General features: G+C 56.1%; 1 protein-coding gene across 3 annotated transcripts in view; it reads right to left on the bottom strand.

Annotated features, from left to right (window-relative positions):
* Positions 1-19,761, bottom strand: part of VIPR2 (vasoactive intestinal peptide receptor 2) — a 70,630-nt gene that overhangs the window by 33,612 nt on the left and 17,257 nt on the right. For all 3 annotated transcript variants that reach the window (XM_036864156.1, XM_036864157.1, XM_036864158.1), the window contains exons 3-4: positions 11,328-11,435; positions 7,388-7,485 (exon numbers count right to left, since the gene is read on the bottom strand). In XM_036864156.1, the coding sequence (XP_036720051.1) occupies positions 7,388-7,485; positions 11,328-11,435 (206 nt within the window). The remainder of the gene's footprint in view (positions 1-7,387; positions 7,486-11,327; positions 11,436-19,761) is intronic.

Below are 19,761 nucleotides of genomic sequence, written 5' to 3'. Positions count from 1 at the left end.
GATGCTTCGTGGGGGCAGGAGAGGGGGGCGTCCACATGGTTACCATGACTGATGCCCACTCGCCACAGGGCTGACTTCCCATGGACGCTGCACTGCTGTGTAGCTGGGAGCAGGGGACCTGGCGGCTCGGCCGGGGGCCCGGCGGTGACATCTAGAGGAGGTGGCGCTGGAGGTGCGCATCTGTGTCGCCAGGACTGTGTGACTGGCTGGCAAAGAGCCCCTATTTTCAGTCACTACGGGGAACACTCCTTTGTTGGTGTGAATGTGTTAGTGGAAAACGGATTTTCTTTTAAAAACCCAAATACGATGTTTCTGAGGCAAAGAAACATCCACAGATATTCTGGAGCAGTTTCTCCCACTGAGAACTATTTACGGCACAGAGTTTATGACAAAGAAAAGGCAACCGACAGAGGGATCGGGAGCCTTTGTTTTGCTACCAAGCGTCCTCACCTTTGGCAGATAACCCGCATGTGATTCTGGAAACATCAGACAAACCCCTCAGAGGGCCTGTGAGGTCTGTGAGGTCGAGGCCGACCTTCAAACACGACACGTGAAAGGCAGAGAAAGGCTGAGGGTTGGGAAGAGGCTGGGTCACGCGCGCCAGGGCCGCCTCTGCTGGTAGATGTGTCCCGAGAACCGTCCTGGGACCGAGCCAGTGGGTTAGATGACGCCGTGTAAAACTCGGCATCTCCCAGGTCTGGCGCCGGTGCTGAGGGTACAGCACAGCACGACCTCCTTTAGGAAAGACAGCCTCGCGGCTCACGAGCCGAGGGGGTGCATGTGTGCAGCCCAGGCGCCGCGTCCGCGTGCAAGCCTGCCACGCACCCGCGCACAGATCGCGGAGGCCGCAGGGCGTCCCCGGCCAGTCGGCTCCCCTGCACCATCCCGGCAACTAAATCGCCTCAAAGCAGGTTTCAGGAAACGCACGACAGAGGGAAGTTTCCTCGCTGTCCTGTCAGGGTCCCTGGTGGGAAGCAAATGTCACTGAGAAATGATTTGTCCAACAGCATAAACTTAACTGTTTTGGGGGGACCTAAAATTTGATTTTATTTGAATAAAAGAGTAAAGTATTTGCTGATTTTTGAGAAAGTAGAAAATATAGCCAAACTGTTAAAGGGAACCCGCAGTAACGAGGCCACTGTTGGTCCTTCATCAGCACATTTCCTGGCTTGTGGCCTCTCCAGGCCCATGTCCAGCCGCTCGAATTCCCCACATCACACCCATGAGACAGGTGATGTCAACTTGACAATTGGTAGGTGAACCTTTCCAAAACTCTGTCTTCTTTTTTCTAGGTCTTTAACAGAGATTGCGAGTACCCAGTAAAACAAATATTGCTAATTTCCATATTTTCTTCAATTATCTCTTAGGACCACAAACTTTTAGTCCTGAACTTGTACGTCACATGGAGAAACTGACCGGATTGTCCAGCGAATGTCCTGGTTGCCCCCAACCTGCCCCAGAAACGGTGCCTTCCCTCCCGTCCCCACCGCGAGGGCCTGGCTGGGATGGCCGGTGCGCCCAGCTTCGCCGACTGCCAGCTGCCTGGGCCCCAAATGTCTGTTTCCCCCAGGCAAGGCTGTCATGTACAAGCCCAATGAAGAGGGGGACATCAGGGAGATCGGACCCTCCCTCAGAGACCTGTTTCTGGCTGAGACCGGCCTGGGGCCCCCAGCCCTCTGCTGGGGCCCCAGCCCCGAGTCCTGCCTGATGCCCCAGCCCTGTGGACACAGCTGGTCCCCATGGTTGTCTTACAGAAATGGCCTGGTGTCCGCAGTGGGGTGGGCTCGTGGCTCGGCCCCCTCACCCCTGCAAGGCTGGGGCTGCCTGCCTCGCAGGCACCCTGCGTCTCCTTCCCTGAAGACGGGTTGTTTCTCTGTATTTCCCTGGACACCTGTATTGCTTCCTACGCGCTCCTGAGTTTTTTCTCTATTATTCCCCCCTAATTTCTGTACCCTCATCTCCTTTCTTGTAGGAGAACCTCCCGGAGCCAGGCACCCACCCTGTTTCTGTAGATTTCCTGGCTAACCTCCTCTGCCTCACCCTGTTTCTCCTTTGGCCTTGGAAAGACTCACTCCTTTATCGGGCAAGTGTTAAGCATCACGCTTACAGGTTCAGTTGAAACTGGCTAGTAATCGTGTCTGTCTCGCGAATCTTCGGATCATGCTCCTGCCGGCGGTCAGATCTCTGCCTGGACCGTCAGCGGGCGGCGTGGTGTGTAGTGCTGGTTACGGCTGCCGCCCAGCCCTGCTGGCACCGCTTCCCCGTCCTGACCCCCCAGGTCCTGCCCTGCCTGCCTCGCTGCCGCTGACCCAACCCACCCCTGTTCAGTTACCATGGGGAGCACTCCTTTGTTGGCGGGGACGGGTCAGAGGAAAACGGATTTTCCCCATCGTTTGATGAGCGGTCCAGGTGGGAGCGTGGCCCTCACGTGCCCCTGAAAACCACGGCGCAGCTCCTTCCCGCCCTTTGATGCAAAATGAAGCGAAGCCACTGCCCTGGGTGCTTGTCCGGAAGCGGAATGCAATCGGCCACCGTACCGGAAGTGAGTGTGAGGCCCTCCTGCACCCCCGGTGCTCCACTCCTGGTCCAGTCCCGGCCTCCACCTCCCGCAGGCTGCTCAGCATGTCCCTGCCCACCGTCCTCTGACACGGGGACATCGGGGGTCCTGCAGGGCCTGGGAGTGAGAGGTCGAGGGCGCCTGACATGGAAGGACTGAGCACGCCAGGGATGGGGACCCTTAGGGAGGTGACATTAGCGGTCAGTGGGAAAGAGTTACTGCAATGGTCTGAAAGCTGAGAAGAGACTGCAAAAATATTTTTAGGAATATGGCATAACATGGAAGAAATGTGTTCACTCGAAGCATGGGAAGGTTGAAATGCCAAACAGTTCTCTTGGCTAAATTTAGCAGAAGTGCTCTGTATTTAAGAACTATAGTAGCAGATATATAATGCAGGAGACGTATGGGCTGCTTTGCCTGGTGTGTCCGCCCAGCACAGGGTGCCGCGTGCCACTGACGTTGCTGTCCTTCGGCAGGGCGGCGGGGTGGCGGGGTGGCAGGCCGGACGCAGAATCCTATGTGGCGACTGAGTCGCGGGTGGTGGCCACGGAGGGGGGACAGCCCTGGGGTCCTTCTAGATTCATCTGGGAGACTCCCAATAAAGGGAAAAGGAGACCACCCTGGGCCCACGAGACTTGTCACGGGTGCTCATTTCTGGCACTTTTCGTGTTTTGCCAACTCTCAGCATCCCTGGGAGATCAGAGAGGCGGGAACACTGGGCAGCGGATGGGACACTGAGGCAGAGAGGCTGGCCAGGGAGTGCTCTGACCAGAAGCCTCCAGGCAGCCGTCGGCGGAGGAAGGAAGTCAGGACACCAGGGTCCACCCGACGGGCTGCAGCACGAGCCACCGGGTCAGGAGAGCCCCCGGGTCTGGGGCATGATGGGTCAGGGGGCCTGAGGGGGCAGGTGACCAGGCAGACGACACCAGGTGGAACGACCGCCCGCCTGAGGCTGAGACCTTGATGCCAGAACAACCTCCTTGGTTCAGGAGACCCGTAGGCTCCCACGGTAAGGGTGGGGGCAGTGAGAGGGGCTCGTGGTCTCCGGCTGGCCTGCTCTCCCCGCAGGCTTCAGCAGGCGGGGACAAGGGAAAAGGGGCAGGGCAGCTGCCGGTGTGGCCCCCGTGGGTCTGGGGTTGGCAGGGGGGTCCTGAAGCCTCTTAATGGGATTAAACCCTTTATCCAAGGATTGAAAGAAGAAAGGCCTAAGACGAAGATGCGCACACCTGAGGCAGGTTTTGCTGGGAGAGGGACACAGACTGGGGAGGCCCTGCTTTACGGAAAGCGGGATGCGGTGACGGGGCGTCCCGAGCCAAGCCTGGCTGGCCTCAGGGTTTCACTGCACCAGGACACGCAGGCCCGGGCCACCGCCACCCCGCCACGACTCTGCGGGCTTCCCTGGTCCAAACGAGCAGAGCTTCGCAATCACGGCTCCCGCGTCGTCCAAGGGGTCCTCTGGGGTCTTCAAACTCTTTTTTCCTTCACGGGACTGCCATTCCCGACTGCTTTGTCTCTCAATTCCCTCACTGTATGTGGCTTTGGTGGAAGCTAATTTTTTCCCTTGAATTTAATTAATTTTGAAACCAACAAAGGTTGCACACACGGCACCCAGGGCAGAGTTTGGCTGCACGAGCACAGGAAATCCAATTAAAATCGTAAAACTGGGAAGAAAGAGAGTGGCTGATGAGATGAAGAGTGGCGTGGAAGCAGGAGTCCCCGTGGATCGAGGGGCCGCCCCCTCCCTCCACCCGGGGAAGGCCCGTCCCGGCCTCGCTCTGGGCAGCTCAGCGTGCTGCGGTTTTCATCTTCCAAGCGACTCCTTAAACAACCGGGAATTCGAAGTGTGAGAGCAGTGGAAGCTGCAATCAGGAAGAAAATTATGCATTTTGGTCTTGTGCCATTATTTTCTTCGCCTTCGCACATTAAAATATTTTGAGTTTCTAATCCACTAGCAGGGAATATGCATTCATGATAACTGCAGAATCTCTGAAATGTTTGAGAACAAAAATAGCTCTTCGCACCGGACAGAAAAGCATTAGGAAATCACAGGTGCTCTGTCCTCATGGGCTCCAAGCTGACATGGTTCCCACGACGATGTCCTTTACAACCACCTTGGGCTCTCTGTAACCCGAGGACAGAGTCGGAACGTCGCGGTTCCCGGGAAATGTTTACTTGTGGAACAAGCACAGGCTCTGAATAAATGCTGCTGGCGAGGCCTCAGGACGCTGTGTTCTTCGCCCTGACGTGTGTCCTGAGGCCTCGGAGGTACGAATGCTGGGCTGGCTGCCGAGGTGGAAGGGAGATGTGGGTGATGGAAGGCGGCTGCCGGGACCCCAACCCACCCACCCCTACAGAAGTCTGGACACTCTCCAGCCACTGCCCCCATCCCGCAGGGCCACCTGGGAGGCAGGCGGGATGTGACAGGGTCCCGGCCATCGTGGGGCTGTCATCACCCCTGGTCAGAGTTCAGGGTCTTCAGAACGGGGCCTGGGACGCTTTTCTCTATGGAAACAGCCCTGAAACTGGGGTTAAATTCTACACGATTTAAGGTCTTATTCTTAGACACCAATAAGACAGCTTCCTGGTTTGGACTGAACAGCAGTTTCCTATGAGTCTGGAACCTGAGATCCCCTCACTGTCCCATGAAAACGTGCTCGGACCCTGATTCCACGAGTGGCCTCTGACCCGGCTGTGCACCCGGCCACCGGCAAGCGCGTGGGCAGTGGCATTTACGCCCATCCTCCAGGGAGCGGAGAGGGGAACGGCAGACGGCGGAGGAGGCTAAACGCTGCCCGAGCCTTGGGCCCAGCATTGGGGGGGCTTCACCATTTGTGCTGCTGTCATGGGGGCCACGTGAGACCTGCCTCTTGGCCACGCCCATGGGGAAAGGCTGGGCCTTCTCCGTGGGATCCTGTAGAACAAAAGGGATTCGTGCAGAATGCCCCAGGGGCACAAGTCCACGGTGGGGGAGGGACAATGGCTGCGAAGGGTCAGCACAGCCCTGGCCTGGCTGCCTGCCCAGGTGTGTCCCAGGCCCATTGCTGCTGCTTCCACCTGTGTAGGGAGAGCGGGGGGCCTGGGAGCGGCCCCTGAGGAGGGGGTCAAAGGGGCTGGCTCTAGTCAGAATGGTGGGGCCCTTGGCCACGTCACATCATTTCTCTAAACCTCAGTTTTTCCATCTGTAAAGTGGGTTGTCACCCAGACTAAATGAGATGAAGGGTGGGCAAATGGGGGGGCATCGGTCAACAAGCACAAACCTGCAGTGATAAGATGAATAGGTTCTGTGTCTCACCAAAAGCAAAGGGAGGGGCCTGCCTGGTGGCGCAGTGGTTAAGGATCCGCCTGCCAATGCAGGGGACACGGGTTCAATCCCCAGGAAGATCCCACATGCCGCAGAGCAACTAAGCCTGTGCGCCACAACTACTGAAGACCTCGCACCTAGAGCCTGTGCTCCGCAACAAGAGAAGCCACTGCAATGAGAAGCCTGTGCACCGCAACGAAGAGCAGCCCCCGCTCGCCGCAACTAGAGGAAGCCCGCGCGCAGCAACGAAGACCCAATGCAGCCAAAAATAAATAAATAAATAAATAAAATTTATATTTAAAAAAAAAAAGCAAAGGGAATCTGTGAGGCGATGGACTGGGGAATCATCTCATATTGTATACATGTGAGAACGTCACATCGTGTACGTTAAATATATACCACGTCCATCGGTAAGAAGCACACGACGCAGGGCTCAGAGCCGCACCACCACGGTTACCCTCACTGACCACCGGTCACAGGTCACTTGTCATCCAGTTAGAGGGATACCGGCTAAAATACAAGGAACTTCCTTTCCTAGGGTTTACTAATTTGGTAGGAAAAGAATCGGCTTTAAATTGTAACTCTTAGTGAGGAGAGCAAAGAAAGCCCCTCGTTACCCAGGAAAAGTGATGGGACAGCCGCATCCCTGAGGGCCTCACCTGGGGGCAGGACCCAGGGACAGCGGAGGTGAGGTGGCACGGGCGGGGGTCAGGAGGCGGGCCTCGGCGGCACAGACACGGTCTGCCCGCACCGCGTGGGCTCAGGCGTGGGCGGCAGGCACTCCCCAGGGCCTCACACCCGTCGTCAGGGAGCAGGTCTGAAACAGCCCGGCTCCCGGCTCCCAAGGCCCTAACCTGTCCACACGGGGTCACAGGGCGAGCGATGGGTTTCAAGGGGAGACACTGACCTGGCTTTCTGGTGGCAAACAAAACAGACCCCACCACGGGCACGGCCGGGTGTGGGTGCCGGGCTGAGGGTGCTCGCCGCTTAAAGGACCGCGTTCCCGGAGAAAGGCTCTCCTCACACTACGCCTGCCCCAAGCCGAGTCCCCACCACGGCCTGACAGAGGCACCAGCGGCCAGCCGAGCCTGAGCAGCCCACACCAGCGACACGGGCTCTAAGTCTGCAGAGATGCTCCAAGTTTGGTTCCCTCCCTGCTGCCGGCTCAGAGCTAAGAAAACAACTGCATGGCTTCTCGACCGCCCACGGGTGGCAACACCTTAAAGGGAACAAAGAAACCCTCATGGCAGAAGGGACACTGGCTAAGCTCAGTTCGGCAGGTAGAGCCACTCTCGGTGTCACCTTCCAGATACACCATAGCAGGTGGAGAAAACCAGCCTTTCCCAGCTCCAAGATTACGGAACCAGTGCATAATTCCAGAGGCCGGGCGGCTGAACTGAAACCAGGGACCTGGCGGGATTTGGCCAGAAGTGGAAGAACACCCGAGTGAGGCTTGGAGCAGCAAATGGTCACGGTTTACCAGGCATCTCGGAAAAACGACCAGAAAGGGAGGCCCACGCAGCCCTTACCTTGCTCTCATCCTCGGGGTCACTGTAGCCGCACGCATCCATGAAATCCGGGAACGTCTCTGACCACCCGTCACTGGTGCAGTTCTTGCTTATGTTTCCTGGAAAGTAAAGGCCAGGTGTCTGATCTGCGCGTCAGGACTGGCCCGGGTGGCCAGGGCCCCCGCCTGCACCTACGCCGGCTTGAGGGGCTCCCTCTCCCTCGGGGCCGGCGAGGGGCCCGGGCCTGAACCCGGGGCAGCTGCTGCTCAGGGTGCGTCCCCCTCCTTGGCCTCCTCACCCACGAAGCCTGGGCAGCGGCCCCTGCAGCCCCGGGGCCTCGGCGGCTGGAGGGAGTGGATTCTGCGCCAAAGCACGGGCGCGGGGTCGGGGGCGGTTATGACGGGATAGAGGTGCCGGTGTGCTCTCTTCACTACGGAGCGGGGCGGACGCGAACAGGCTGTTCTGTCCAATGAGAGGCGTCGTAGGCAGGCCCTGGCCGCTCTGCCCAGCGCTGCCCTGCGCTTTCCCGCTCCCCTGGGCCAGTCCTCACCTCGCCGCCCCGAGGCACAGTGACCAGAGCAGCCAGGACAGGCACCACTGGTCACCGTGGTTGCAGGAAAGAGCGTGGACGTCAGATTTGCATGGCGTGAGATAAAGGCAGCTTTGACTTTACAACCCCACTGTTTGCTCCTAAGAACCTAACTTGCACGTCAGACTCAGCAATGCAGGGTCCCCTGCACAGGAAGAGGCGTCTTTAGCAGATGACGCACAGGGTGGTGAGGGGAAGGGGACGGACCTGCTGGGTGGGCTTTGGGAGCTCGGACCCAGGCTGGCACGGCGACTTTGGCCCTGTCTCTGCTTCCTGCTGCAACCACAGGCCCAGGGCTTTCGGAATAGCAAACGTTTCCTCACACCATCTCTTTTTATTTGCACACTTGGTGGCATCACTGTTCCCATTTTATAGATGGAAAAGTGAGGCTCTGAGGGTCAGTGACCACTGAGTTTTGTGATTAAAAATCCCTCATTTCTTCTACCCCAGGGCAGCCCACCTGTTCACCTGCTCTGACTGATGAATCAGGTGGGATGAAGAGCACAGTGGGTCCACACTGGGGAGGAGATAAGATAAGCATAAGCCACTCTGCTCCCCGTGGGGAGAGAGGCTGGGGGAGTCCAGACCCCAATCCACTGGAGAGGAAGTGGGTTGGGTCGGTTTCAGCAAAGCCCCTGGAAAACACCACCTGGGCTCGCCCGGCCCAGCCTCACTCCAACACCGTCATCCCCTGGGTCCTCTGATTCCAGACCCGAAACCTCCTGCTCCAGCTCCCGGGGGGCCTGAGGGCAGCTCGGGCACAGGGACTGCAGTGCTGTGGGCAAGACAGAGCCCTGAAAGGGGCGAGGTTGCTGAGGTCTGGCTCCCCTGCCCAGCCTCACAGAAGGGAGACTGAGGCCCACAGAAGAGAATGACCTGCCCGTCAGAGTCGGGGACAAGAAAGAACAAGAACAACAGTGGTGTCGGCAGCGTAGGGCCCACCGGCTCCTCCCGGCTCCTCCGTATTTAACTCATGCAATCCTGACAGCTACGAGAGGAGGCCCTTTGATGATCCCATTTTATAGATGAGAAACCTGAGGCTTAAAGAAGCTGGGTCACCCGCCCAAAGCTACACAGATTACAAGCGAGGTGCCCGTTTCAGACCTGGGCAGTCAGCTCCTCACCTGCACGGCACACCTGCTACCTACCTGCGCTCGGGACCTGTACCCTAAGCTCTGTGCAAAGGCAAGGAGTGGGTGCTGAGCTGGCCATTCCTCACTTATTATATGGCAAACACTAAAGAAGACATTTAAATAAACCTCATCCTATGAAGTCGAGATTCGCCCACAGGGTTGTCATCTTGCCTGGCTTCACACTCCTCAGTGAAACCTTAGGCAAAAGTGGAAGGTGGGCTTCCAGGAAATGCCTGAGACGGTAAAGTAAAGAGAGGGGCTGGGGAGGTGAGACGGGGGTCATGGAGGTGAGAGGGGTCAGGGAGGTGATGGAGGGGTCAGGGAGGTGAGATGAGAGAGGGGTCAGGGAGGTGAGAGAGGGGTCAGGGAGGTGAGAGAGGGATCAGGGAGGTGAGAGAGGGGTCAGGGAGGTGAGAGAGAGGGGTCAGGGAGGTGAGAGAGGGGTCAGGGAGGTGAGATGAGAGAGGGGTCAGGGAGGTGAGATGAGAGAGGGGTCAGGGAGGTGAGAGAGGGGTCAGGGAGGTGAGATGAGAGAGGGGTCAGGGAGGTGATGGAGGGGTCAGGGAGGTGAGATGAGAGAGGGGCAGGGAGGTGAGGGACGGGTCATGGAGGTGAGAGAGGGGTCGGGGGAGAGAGATGGGCAAAGGGGTGAGAGCGGGGCCAAGGAGCTCAGGGAGAAGGGTGTGGGAGGTGAGGGAGAGGGGTCGAGGGTGAGGGAAGGATCTGGGGGATGAGGGAGAGGGCAGGGAAGTGAGGGGAGGCATGGAGGTGAGAGAGGGACCTGAGAACAAAAGTGGGGCACAGCTTAGGACTCAGAAGTCTGGTCACCTGTTGTGAGGACCCCCGCAATCTCCATGCCTCTCCCCACCGTGGCCCCAGTTTAGCTGCAGTGTTGGGGCCTCAGCACGGCGGTGTAGGTAGCCCCACCCCAGCTCCCTAAAGCTGATTGCACACTCCTGTCCTCGGTCCCTAAGTGCATGTTTGAGTGTGACTGTCCTGAAAAGGCCACAGTCACACGTCTGGCCCTGAGCACGGCCACCTGGGCTCAGATCCTGTCAGGAGGGTCCTGGCTTGGGCCGAGGCAGGGGTGATGGGCAGGCTCCAGGTTGCGGCCGGTCCACCGGATGTGCTCCCATCGCGGGCCGTTTCAGGCTCCGAGTCAGGGGCGGGCCAGGGCCCTCGCAGCCCTCTGGGGACTGGCCAGGTGGCTTCTGGAGAGGAGGGGGGGGGCAGAACTCAGAACTGGGCTGCCTGGCCGAGGGCACGGGCTCCTGGCCGTGTTGTTGTTGGACGCAGAGCATAGGCGCCTTCTCCCCAGCTGAGGGAACACTAATACTTGAAGGCATCCATGATGCCCTAAGGTTCCAATTCGTCAGAATAAATCTCCGAGTCCTGGAACCTGGCCCTCCTCCACCTGATGGTTTGATACTGTCCCTTGCAAAGACCTGCTCTCGGAACTCTGCCCAGCCCCCCGGCTCTCCCCTCCCACAGAGGTAGAGTCTCCCACCTGCCTGTTCACATCCCCTGTCCTAGCCCGGCTCAGGGGGACCTCACGTGGGTCCCAGGGCTCACCCGCATGGGGACAGCAGAGCAACGTACTGGTTGCCATGACAACATGCACCGATGTGTGGAGAGACCCCCAATTTCCCACCTACAACTTTTTATAAAAAAACAGGTCTATTTCTCGAACATCTGGGTTTCCAGGGCCTGTGTGAAGAGCAAGCCCCGGAAGGAGGGCGTGGCCCATCCCGGTCAGCACCTTCTGAGGCTGGAAGCTCCGCTACTGCAGGTGTTCAGGTGACAGGGGGGCTGGGTCAAGGGCGGGGCTGAGAACCCAGAGAGTCGGTCCAGGAAAGGAGATGATTCCCGTGAAGGAGAAAGTGCATTCCCGGTGGGAAGGGACACCCTGGAGGACACTCTCTGAGGGTTACGGGTGCCCATGTGTGGCAGGTGTTTCTATTCTCTCCCTGCCTGGTGCCACGGCCCCTCGTCTGCGCTGGGTGCCTGTGTGTCTGGCTCCTGCTCAGGGTCTCCTGTCCGTCCCACTGTGTGTGCTGTAGGGTGGACGACCCGGCAGGAAGCCTTCTGTGCTCCCAGCCCCTAAGGCCAGCTCAGCACAGCTGTTCCCTGACTCACTGGGCCAAGGAAACCCACGCCCTGCTTCTTGTGCCTTCATGGAGAAGCCGGCCCCTCGTATGCACCCCCCCGCAAAGCTCAGAAACAACACAGACGACAGTACCTGGTTTGCTATAAAAATTGCTGAACAGTTTTGGACAGGGCACTGTGACAGTCTCGCCGACATCCGCGGGCAGCCAGCACGTGATGTTGTCCCAGACGCCGCTGCAGGCTGGAGGGGAGATGGGGGTGAGCAAGGCCCTCTGCCCACCACAGGGGCAGCGCCCTCAGGCCACGCGTGGGGTGCCCAGGGTGGTGGGACCGGATCTGCTCAGAATCTTCTCAAATAGAAAGCCTGTTAATTAGGTAATTATCTTGCAAATTATTTTTCTGTGAAACTCGCACCATGATATTATTGAGAATATACTTGGCATGGGTTCATTGTAATCAGCTTTGGAGGAATAAGCAGAATGTTTCTGAGGAACCCAGCATGCACTGCACACTTTTGAATTGCAGTAGAATCATTACTTTTTCCTGCTGAAGTTCTTCCCCCCCACCCCCCATGTGATAAAATGGGCAACACTGGGTATTGTGTAAGTCTTAGAGGTAAGGGTCCCCTAGATGCACATACACTTGCGTGTTTATGGATTCTGACTTCAAGGACAATTTGCAAATTTAAATATTTGAAAAGATTTCGTTGATTTCAGCAGTCAAGACGACATATTAGCGGGGAAATCTTAGGTTACCCTCATGGAGTTATCAAAACTTAACTTGCATAATGTTATAGCTTAAAACATTTTTCAGATCTCTTATTTGGTTTAATAACCACCCCACGATGGTTATCCATATCAACACTGTATTAATCATCTCACTGACAAAGAGCACTGAGGTTTGAATGGTCCAGGGGCCTCTCAACATTAAACAGACGGTAAATGAATCCACGTTTGAACCCAGGAATTTTTTATTACAAGTCCAAGGTGTTTCTACTATATTTTGTGACCTCTAAACTTTTATACTTCATTTAAACTTCAGTATTGGAGGAGCAGGGTGCTAGCCTCAATTCAAACAAAGAAAGAAACAACAGTTCTGCTCTCTGACATGCCACCCACACCTGTACGGTAACGGCGCAAACACATCGATGGAACTATGCACTTTTGGTTTGACCACGGGAATGTTTTACTTCTAAGAACAGAGGTAATGAAAAGTTGGCTACAAACCAAGTTTTGCAAAAAAAAGATGAAAATAGGGACTTCCCTGGTGGTCCAGTGGTTAAGACTCCACGCTTCCACTGCAGGGGGATTGGGTTCAATCCCTGGTTGGGGAGCTAAGATCCTGCATGCCGCGTGGTGCGGCTAAAAAAACAAATAAAGAAAACCCTTAAAAAAGATGAAAATACTTTCTAAAGGCTTTTTAAAATAAAATGAAAATACATTCATCCTAAAAACTGTATTACATACCGAAGATTGAGTACATAAATTCATACTATATTAACATTCTTACATATTTAAAGAAAATGTTGCTTTTTGAAAAATTACTTAGAGCCCATCATCAAGGACAAAGACATCACTAGAAACACACCTGCAGCCGGGTGGGCGGTGCAGCCTGCAGGCCTGGGAGTGTTCGGATGAGCAGGGTGGTAAGGAGGGACGTGCCTATGCGATGAGGGCAAGAGACAGACAACTGGGGACATATGAGCTTCTCGCTCCATTTCCCAAATCTCATGAAAATGGCAGTTGAGAAATTTGACATGGCAGTTCCTAGAGATGTCATAAAACTGAAGACAGACAGCATGTATGTGTGTTAAAGATTCAGGTAGCGCAAAGGGGGAGGCAGCCCAGCCCGCAGGAGGTGAGCAATGGGGGCGCACTTAAAGGGCACAGGTGGCCTATGTTTGGGAGAATCACGTCGAGTTTGAATTCTGAACTCTGAGAACTCCAGACTTCCCTGCCCTGCTGGGAGTTTCTGGAAGCTCTGCTGGAGGAGCACCAGAGAGCCCCAGACCAACCCGGCCGCCTGGCATGGGACGGAGGGCGCAGGAGTGGCTCTGAGGACAGCACTCGGTGACCACCCTGTGTACTAGATCATCACGAGAGTCTTGCCGTTGTTCTGGTACAAAGTTTGATGCTAATTATTGATAGAGACATGGAAAACGAACTTATAGTTCCAGGAATAACACAGAGCTACACCAGAAAGGAGACTGAGACTGTTACAGGGTCAACTGTGATCATAATAATGTAAACCACAACCGTGATGGGACTCTGTGGGCGGGGTGGCGGGGGGCAGCTTGGAGAAAGGGGAGAGAGCTGACAGGCAGGGCTCACTCCCAACAGAGATCAGCTGGAGCTGAGACAAACTGGGGAGAAAAGGCTTGCTTGAAAAGTGGTGAATAGTCTAGACTGCATGAGAAAAAGTGGCGTGGGTGAGGCAACCAGGGTCTGCGTGAGAATTTATTTTTGTTACACTCTGGTAGCAACCTAGGTATTTGAGATGGTGATAATAAAATCAAGGCTCAGTCTGAAAAGAGGAAAATTTTGTTCACATCAATAGACTGAAAAGTTACTTGACGAAATTCAGCAGCCATTCCTAATTTTTAAAAGCTCTAAATAAAATAATGAAATACTGAGACTGCCTTAACATAGCAAAGACCATTTGTTAAAAGAAGTAGCTATTATTAGAAAAGGTTAAGCACAGTGTACAACCCAAACCAGGAACCTACTGGGCACTTGCTGTCACCATCATGCTTCAACAATATATTAGCGCTTTAGGTAAAACAATAGATAAAATGAACTAAACAGATTCGCTAAAATAAAGAAGGGAAAAAAATCCTAGAACTGCACTTTGCAATGTGGTTACCACATGTGGCCATTTCAGTTTAAGCCTAAATCGACTGAAATTAAATGCAATTGAAAATTCAGCTCCTCAGCTGCAGTGGCCACACTTCTAATGCTCAGTAGACACGTGTGGCTGGTCGCGCTCATCTCACAGCTCAGACACACACTTCCATCATCCCAGGACCACACTTCTAATGCTCAGTAGACACATGTGGCTGGTGGCGCTCATCTCACAGCTCAGACACACACTTCCATCATCCCAGGACCACACTTCTAATGCTCAGTAGACACGTGGCTGGTGGCGCTCATCTCACAGCTCAGACACACACTTCCATCATCCCAGGACCACACTTCTAATGCTCAGTAGACACGTGTGGCTGGTGGCGCTCATCTCACAGCTCAGACACACACTTCCGTCATCCCAGGACAGCGTCACCCTCGAGCTGTAGCTAAAATGAGCAAAAAGTAAAGCCAAAAAGCCACTCTTACAAACTATCAAGAAACAAAGCAAAGAGAGAAAATAACAAACCCATCATTACCGTACATAAACTATTGCTGGGGGTAAATTACCCCAAACAGATGCAACTTTCTTCACGTCATGGTTTTTCAGCTAAAAATGGCCATATAAATTATCTGAAATATTTTATGAATAAATTATAAATGAGAATGAGAATTTTTTGGTAAACATTTATTTATCACTTATCACACAAATCTTCTCCGTATTTCAAAACCCAAAACAAGGAGGAGGAGGTCTCTTATCCAAAGTGGGGGTCAGTGGCTTGGGGAACTGAAAAGCACGGTAGGTGCTTAATGCCTTAAATATCTTCCATTAATTGAAACACAAAGTGTGTTATTACTTAAACATAGAACATACAGCCAAAGCCTTTCCTTTGCGTGTGGGCTTGTTGACTGGGCTTCTCATTGCTTTTCTTGTGTAAATCATACTCTGACCTATCGTTGATTTCCAACTTCAGAGCACTGAAAGTGGGCTGACTTAGGCTCCCGCAAAGCTAGATTTCCAGACTCCATCCTAGCCGTCATTCTCACCTCCAACCCTACGGCTGCTTAGCAACCCACTTTTTTAGTTTTTCCAAAGCACACAAATTGGTTTTCCCAAAAACAAGTGCTTTTTTTGTACTCCTCAGCTTCCATACTGTTTAATTTAGCAGTTGGGTGAGTAACAGATTTGGGAGGCACTGACACGTTGTAAACTTGGCAAAGTGTCCCAGAAGCTGCAGAGAGGAGGTGGCGGAGGAGCCCCGACCAGGGCCTGACCGAGGTGCCTCCGTGAACCAACCGCCAGGCTTCGCAGGGAAAGAGCGCATAGGAGCCCAGCGTAAACCGGTGGTGGTGGCCTCCTAAGTTCCTCTTGGGAAGGCAGCTTAGTCCCCTGAAAGGAACATTCTAGATCAAGAGGTTCAGAAAAACTGGTCTTACGCACGGTGCAGCCTCCAGACCTTTCTTAAACTTCACGGCAACTTGAACGGAATGCACTCGGGACACGGATGACTTGTGCTCAGGAAAGGCTGCTGTTAGAACACGTGCCTGTCAATATTCTGGAACTCAGGGGAGACAGCTGCAGTTCACCTGGCCCGATGCAGTCTTACGAAGCGGGAGGAACCCGTCACCATGGAAAGGAAACTTGTACCCGAAAAACCAACTTTCTCTCCAAAATATCCCCGGGCAAGTCATACTCTCACAGACGATGGTACACATGTTGTTTTGAGTCCCGGGTTTATTTTCTCATTATTTCAATGATATAAACAGCAATTAATTTTCAAGAAAATCAGGTGAGTCTCACTACTTAGGTGTTACACTTCATCTAGGGCAGAGCTTTTACAAACCCTGTGTTTCCTGCTCGTGGGTTCGCAGAGCGAGGTTGGGGCCAGAACCTGTCTTGCTGTCATTGCCCTCTCCCTGGAAGACCACTGTCCCCACTGGCCCTCCGTGACCTCCTGGGACCTGGGGAGATGTGCTCCTACCACTCCAGTCTTCCACGTTCAAGGTGTTTTATGATGGACGCCCTGGACACAGAGCCAGAGGCATGAACCGAATCCAGGTGCGCAAGAAGACAAAGGACGGCTCTGAGCACTCGTCCAGCGAATGCAGGGCTGACGTCTCAGGTGAGGCTGTGACCACGACTGACGTGGTCTCCCGCCCTCTCTGGGTGAGGTTCCCGGGGCATCCCCAGCAGTGGCCGTGCTCCGATCTGTCCTCTGTTTTACCAAGAGAGAAAGCCAGTCCCCTACCAACACCAACGCACAGAGAGAGACAGCACAGCAGTGGGACAGCAGAGGTACCCAGGCAGGCTTGACTCTCGACGGTGGACACAGTGTGATGGAGGCGCTTCCCACCGCGACCAGGAGCTCCAGGGAGGGGTCTCCGCTCCTGCGGCCCGGCCTGCGAGGAGAGGGTGGGCGGACCAGCACCCGGGCACCCAGTGGCAGGAGGCCTCATCCCCTGGGTCACCTTGCTCAAGACGGAGCGTGGGGGAGGTGCTGCAGGAGCAGGGCATGGGGAAAGGAAAAGGAGAAATAAAACTGTTTCTGGCACTAATGTATGAGGCCAGGCAACAGCTAACATTACCAATAACACTTTCCATTCAAAAGTTTAGTTTAAATTTGAAGTCATAAGTGGCAAAGCTTCTTCCAGAATCGGAAGCTGCAGGGAAGCCCAGGAAGTGCTCTCGGGCTCCGAGGCCAGAGCCGTGCTGGTCACTGGATCCCCAGCCTGCAGACAGCAGGTGCTGACCTGGTCCATCCGTCCTCCTCTGTGATGGGCTGGTGGGACCTCACGACCGGGCGGGTAAACACCCCTCAAGCCGCAGCTCCTGGGGTGGAGGTCTCACAACCCCACTTCCTCTGCCCCCGGTGATGAAGCCGGAGCCCCAGGGAAGCCCAGCCCAGTCCCGTCAGAAGACTTGCAACTGCCTGGTTGTGGCGGACACAGCGCTGGACACCGTTTACTTGTCTCCAGGAGCTTCTGTGCATCAGCGACGCCTGCGTCGGCGGACAGGTGAGAACAGGTGTAACGAGATGGGAAGAAGGGCCCGTCACCACCTCTCCTGTCTCCTGGCTCCGACCCCAGTGGGCAGGCGGCCGAGTACGGGTATCAGTGTGCAGACGACACAGGGCAGACGGCGAGCGACACTGAGGAGCAGCTGCTACTCGACGGCAGGAAGAGCCACGCGGAGGCCTCAGCTGGGGGCCAGCTCAGCTCGACTGGCCTCCGCACCGTGACCAGCACACCCTCCAGGCCAAGTCCTTTCATTACGGACATTTTTATTCGCTTTTTATTTTTTTAACCTTGCTCGAGAGAAAGCAGAGAAATGGCGCTTCTTGCTCCCTGGTCACTCCTCGTATAGAATTTGCCGTGGCCAGAACGACGCGGTCTCCAAGGCTCACGTGACCGGCAGCACCTCGTGTGCCCCGTGGACGACCCCGTCAGAGGGCAGGCCAGCGCCCCCTCAGCCCAGGCTGGTGATGCGGCAGCCAAGCGGCAGTGGCGGGTGTGCCCGGGTCCTTCCTACACGCCCCTGGAGCCCGCTGTTAGTACCCACATCCAGGGTTCTGGTTTGATTCTCCCGGACAGCGCTTCTCGGTTTTTAAGATTCTTGGAGGTTCCAACGTGTACCCAGGGCTGAGACCCACAGTCCTGGGGTGCAGGCGCTAGACGGGACCTCGAGGATCACGAGCGCGGGTGCTGACGGGGCCCCAGAGCAGCAGCCCCCGGGGACTTGCTAGAACGTTCCCGTGCCCCACCCCGGGCCATTGCGCCAGAGACCCAGGCTGAGCCCCGTCCCTGAGGTGGTGCTGAGCCGCTCAGGGGCTCACGGCAGCCACGCCCCACCTGGCACGGGAGGGAGGGGGGGCTCGGAGCCCACAACTCGCCAGGCCACAGCCCCGACCTCGTTAAGCCTGGCTTCCTCCCATGCAGAGCGGGTGAGCCAACCGGGCGGCTCACCAGGGGCCTGCTTGGCACAGGGAGGCCCGTCTGGCCGGCGGGGTGCCTCCCGGTCTCACGCCACCGCCGAAGGGCCGGGCGTCCCTGGACGCTCCACTCGACGGCCCCCGGCACCTCCACAGACCCAGGAGGCAGGGCCGATGACCAGCCCAGCCCACGAGCCCACTGGGGAAAGCACTGCTCCCCGGATGAGCGGTGACAGCAGCAGCGGGGCCGGGTGCCGCCCTCATGAGCTCATTCCACCCCCCAAACTCACAAGCCTGGGGTGTCCCCAGTCTCCTCGCACAGACGAGTAAACGAGGCACTGAACAGAGCTTGGCTGAGCTGCCGGAGGCTCCCCAGCCCTGCCCACAGCGCCTCTGTGCTGTGGGCTGGGCTGGGTGGGGCACAGACACACGGCGGGGCCCAGCCCAGCCAGGCCGCTTTCGCCCTCGGCCGTCCCTGGCAGCACTGGGCAGGCGGCTCGGCCTGGGGGTGGGCACGGTGGAACGTCGCCGATCCCCCTGCACCTCCTAGGTGGAGTGTGGCCCCCAGGGCCCCTGACCCTGGAGCCCCTGTGAGGGCTGTTGTCCCCGCTGTGGGGTCCGAGAGCCCGCTGCTGGGCTGAGGATGGAGAGGGTACGTGCTGGCTGCGCGGCGCCTCGGGGACAGGATCTGTTGTCACGGCTGCTCTCGTTTCCTGTGCTTCCGTCTGGGGTGATTCAGGCCACACTAGTTACTGGACATCTCTGAACAGGAAAAAGGCACTTTAAGAAGGAATGTCACGTTTTCTCACTCCATCTGTCACTCTCCTCGTGAGCCCCTTAAATAAGTGCCAGGGCTCTGCCTGGTGAACAAGAACTTTGGGGCAGAGGGCCAGCTGGGGGGTCATTAAAAAGACCACAGAGGGGTTTCCCTGGCGGCACAGTGGTTAAGAATCCGCCTGCCAACGCAGGGGACACGGGTTCGAGCCCTCGTCCGGGAAGATCCCACATGTCGCGGAGCAACTAAGCCCGTGCGCCACAACTACTGAGCCCACGCACCTAGAGCCCGTGCTCCACAACAAAAGAAGCCACCGCAATGAGAAGCCCGCACACCACAGCGAAGAGTAGCCGCCGCTCGCCACAGTTAGAGAAAGCCCGTGCACAGCAACAAAGACCCAACGCGGCCAAAAATAAATAAATGAAATAAAATAAATTAAAAAAGAAAGACCGCAGAACTTCAGAGTCGGGAAGGACCTTCTGGCTCTCGGCGAACACGCTGCTTCACAGTGGGGGTCCACACCTAAAGAGGCTCAGTGACCGCCCCCCCCCCCAAGGCCTTGAGACCCATTACACGCACATCAGACCCTTCGCCACAACCTGTTACACCAGGCTCTGTCCACTTAGAACTTCTCAGTACCTGAGGGGACGATACGAGCCCCTCAGTGAGACACCCTTAAAATTCGACAGACTCTTCCAGGCGTGCGATCTTAAACTACGAAAGCAGCACACGCCCCGGACCGTGCATTCGCACGGTGCGTCAGTCCAGGCACGAGGAGGTGGGCCCGTGCTGTGAGCCCGCGTGCAGCCTGCGGCGGCGGGTGACCCCGCTCATGCTTATGGACTACCTGGAGACACGCCTGTGCTGCAGGTGGAGCCGGGCCCTTCCCCTTGGCTCAGGGCACAGTCTCTGTCCTGCAGGAAACCAGGTGGGGCCCCTCGTGTTTCTGACCACGCTGGTCTAAGGCACAGTCTGGTCTCCTTAGTTAACATGCCTTCTCCACCTGACTTATTTCAGGCTAGT

The sequence above is a fragment of the Balaenoptera musculus genome, chromosome 9 (genome assembly GCF_009873245.2).
Source record: "Balaenoptera musculus isolate JJ_BM4_2016_0621 chromosome 9, mBalMus1.pri.v3, whole genome shotgun sequence".
NCBI classification, from domain to species: domain Eukaryota; kingdom Metazoa; phylum Chordata; class Mammalia; order Artiodactyla; family Balaenopteridae; genus Balaenoptera; species Balaenoptera musculus.
This window is presented reverse-complemented; position numbering and strand designations above follow the sequence as displayed.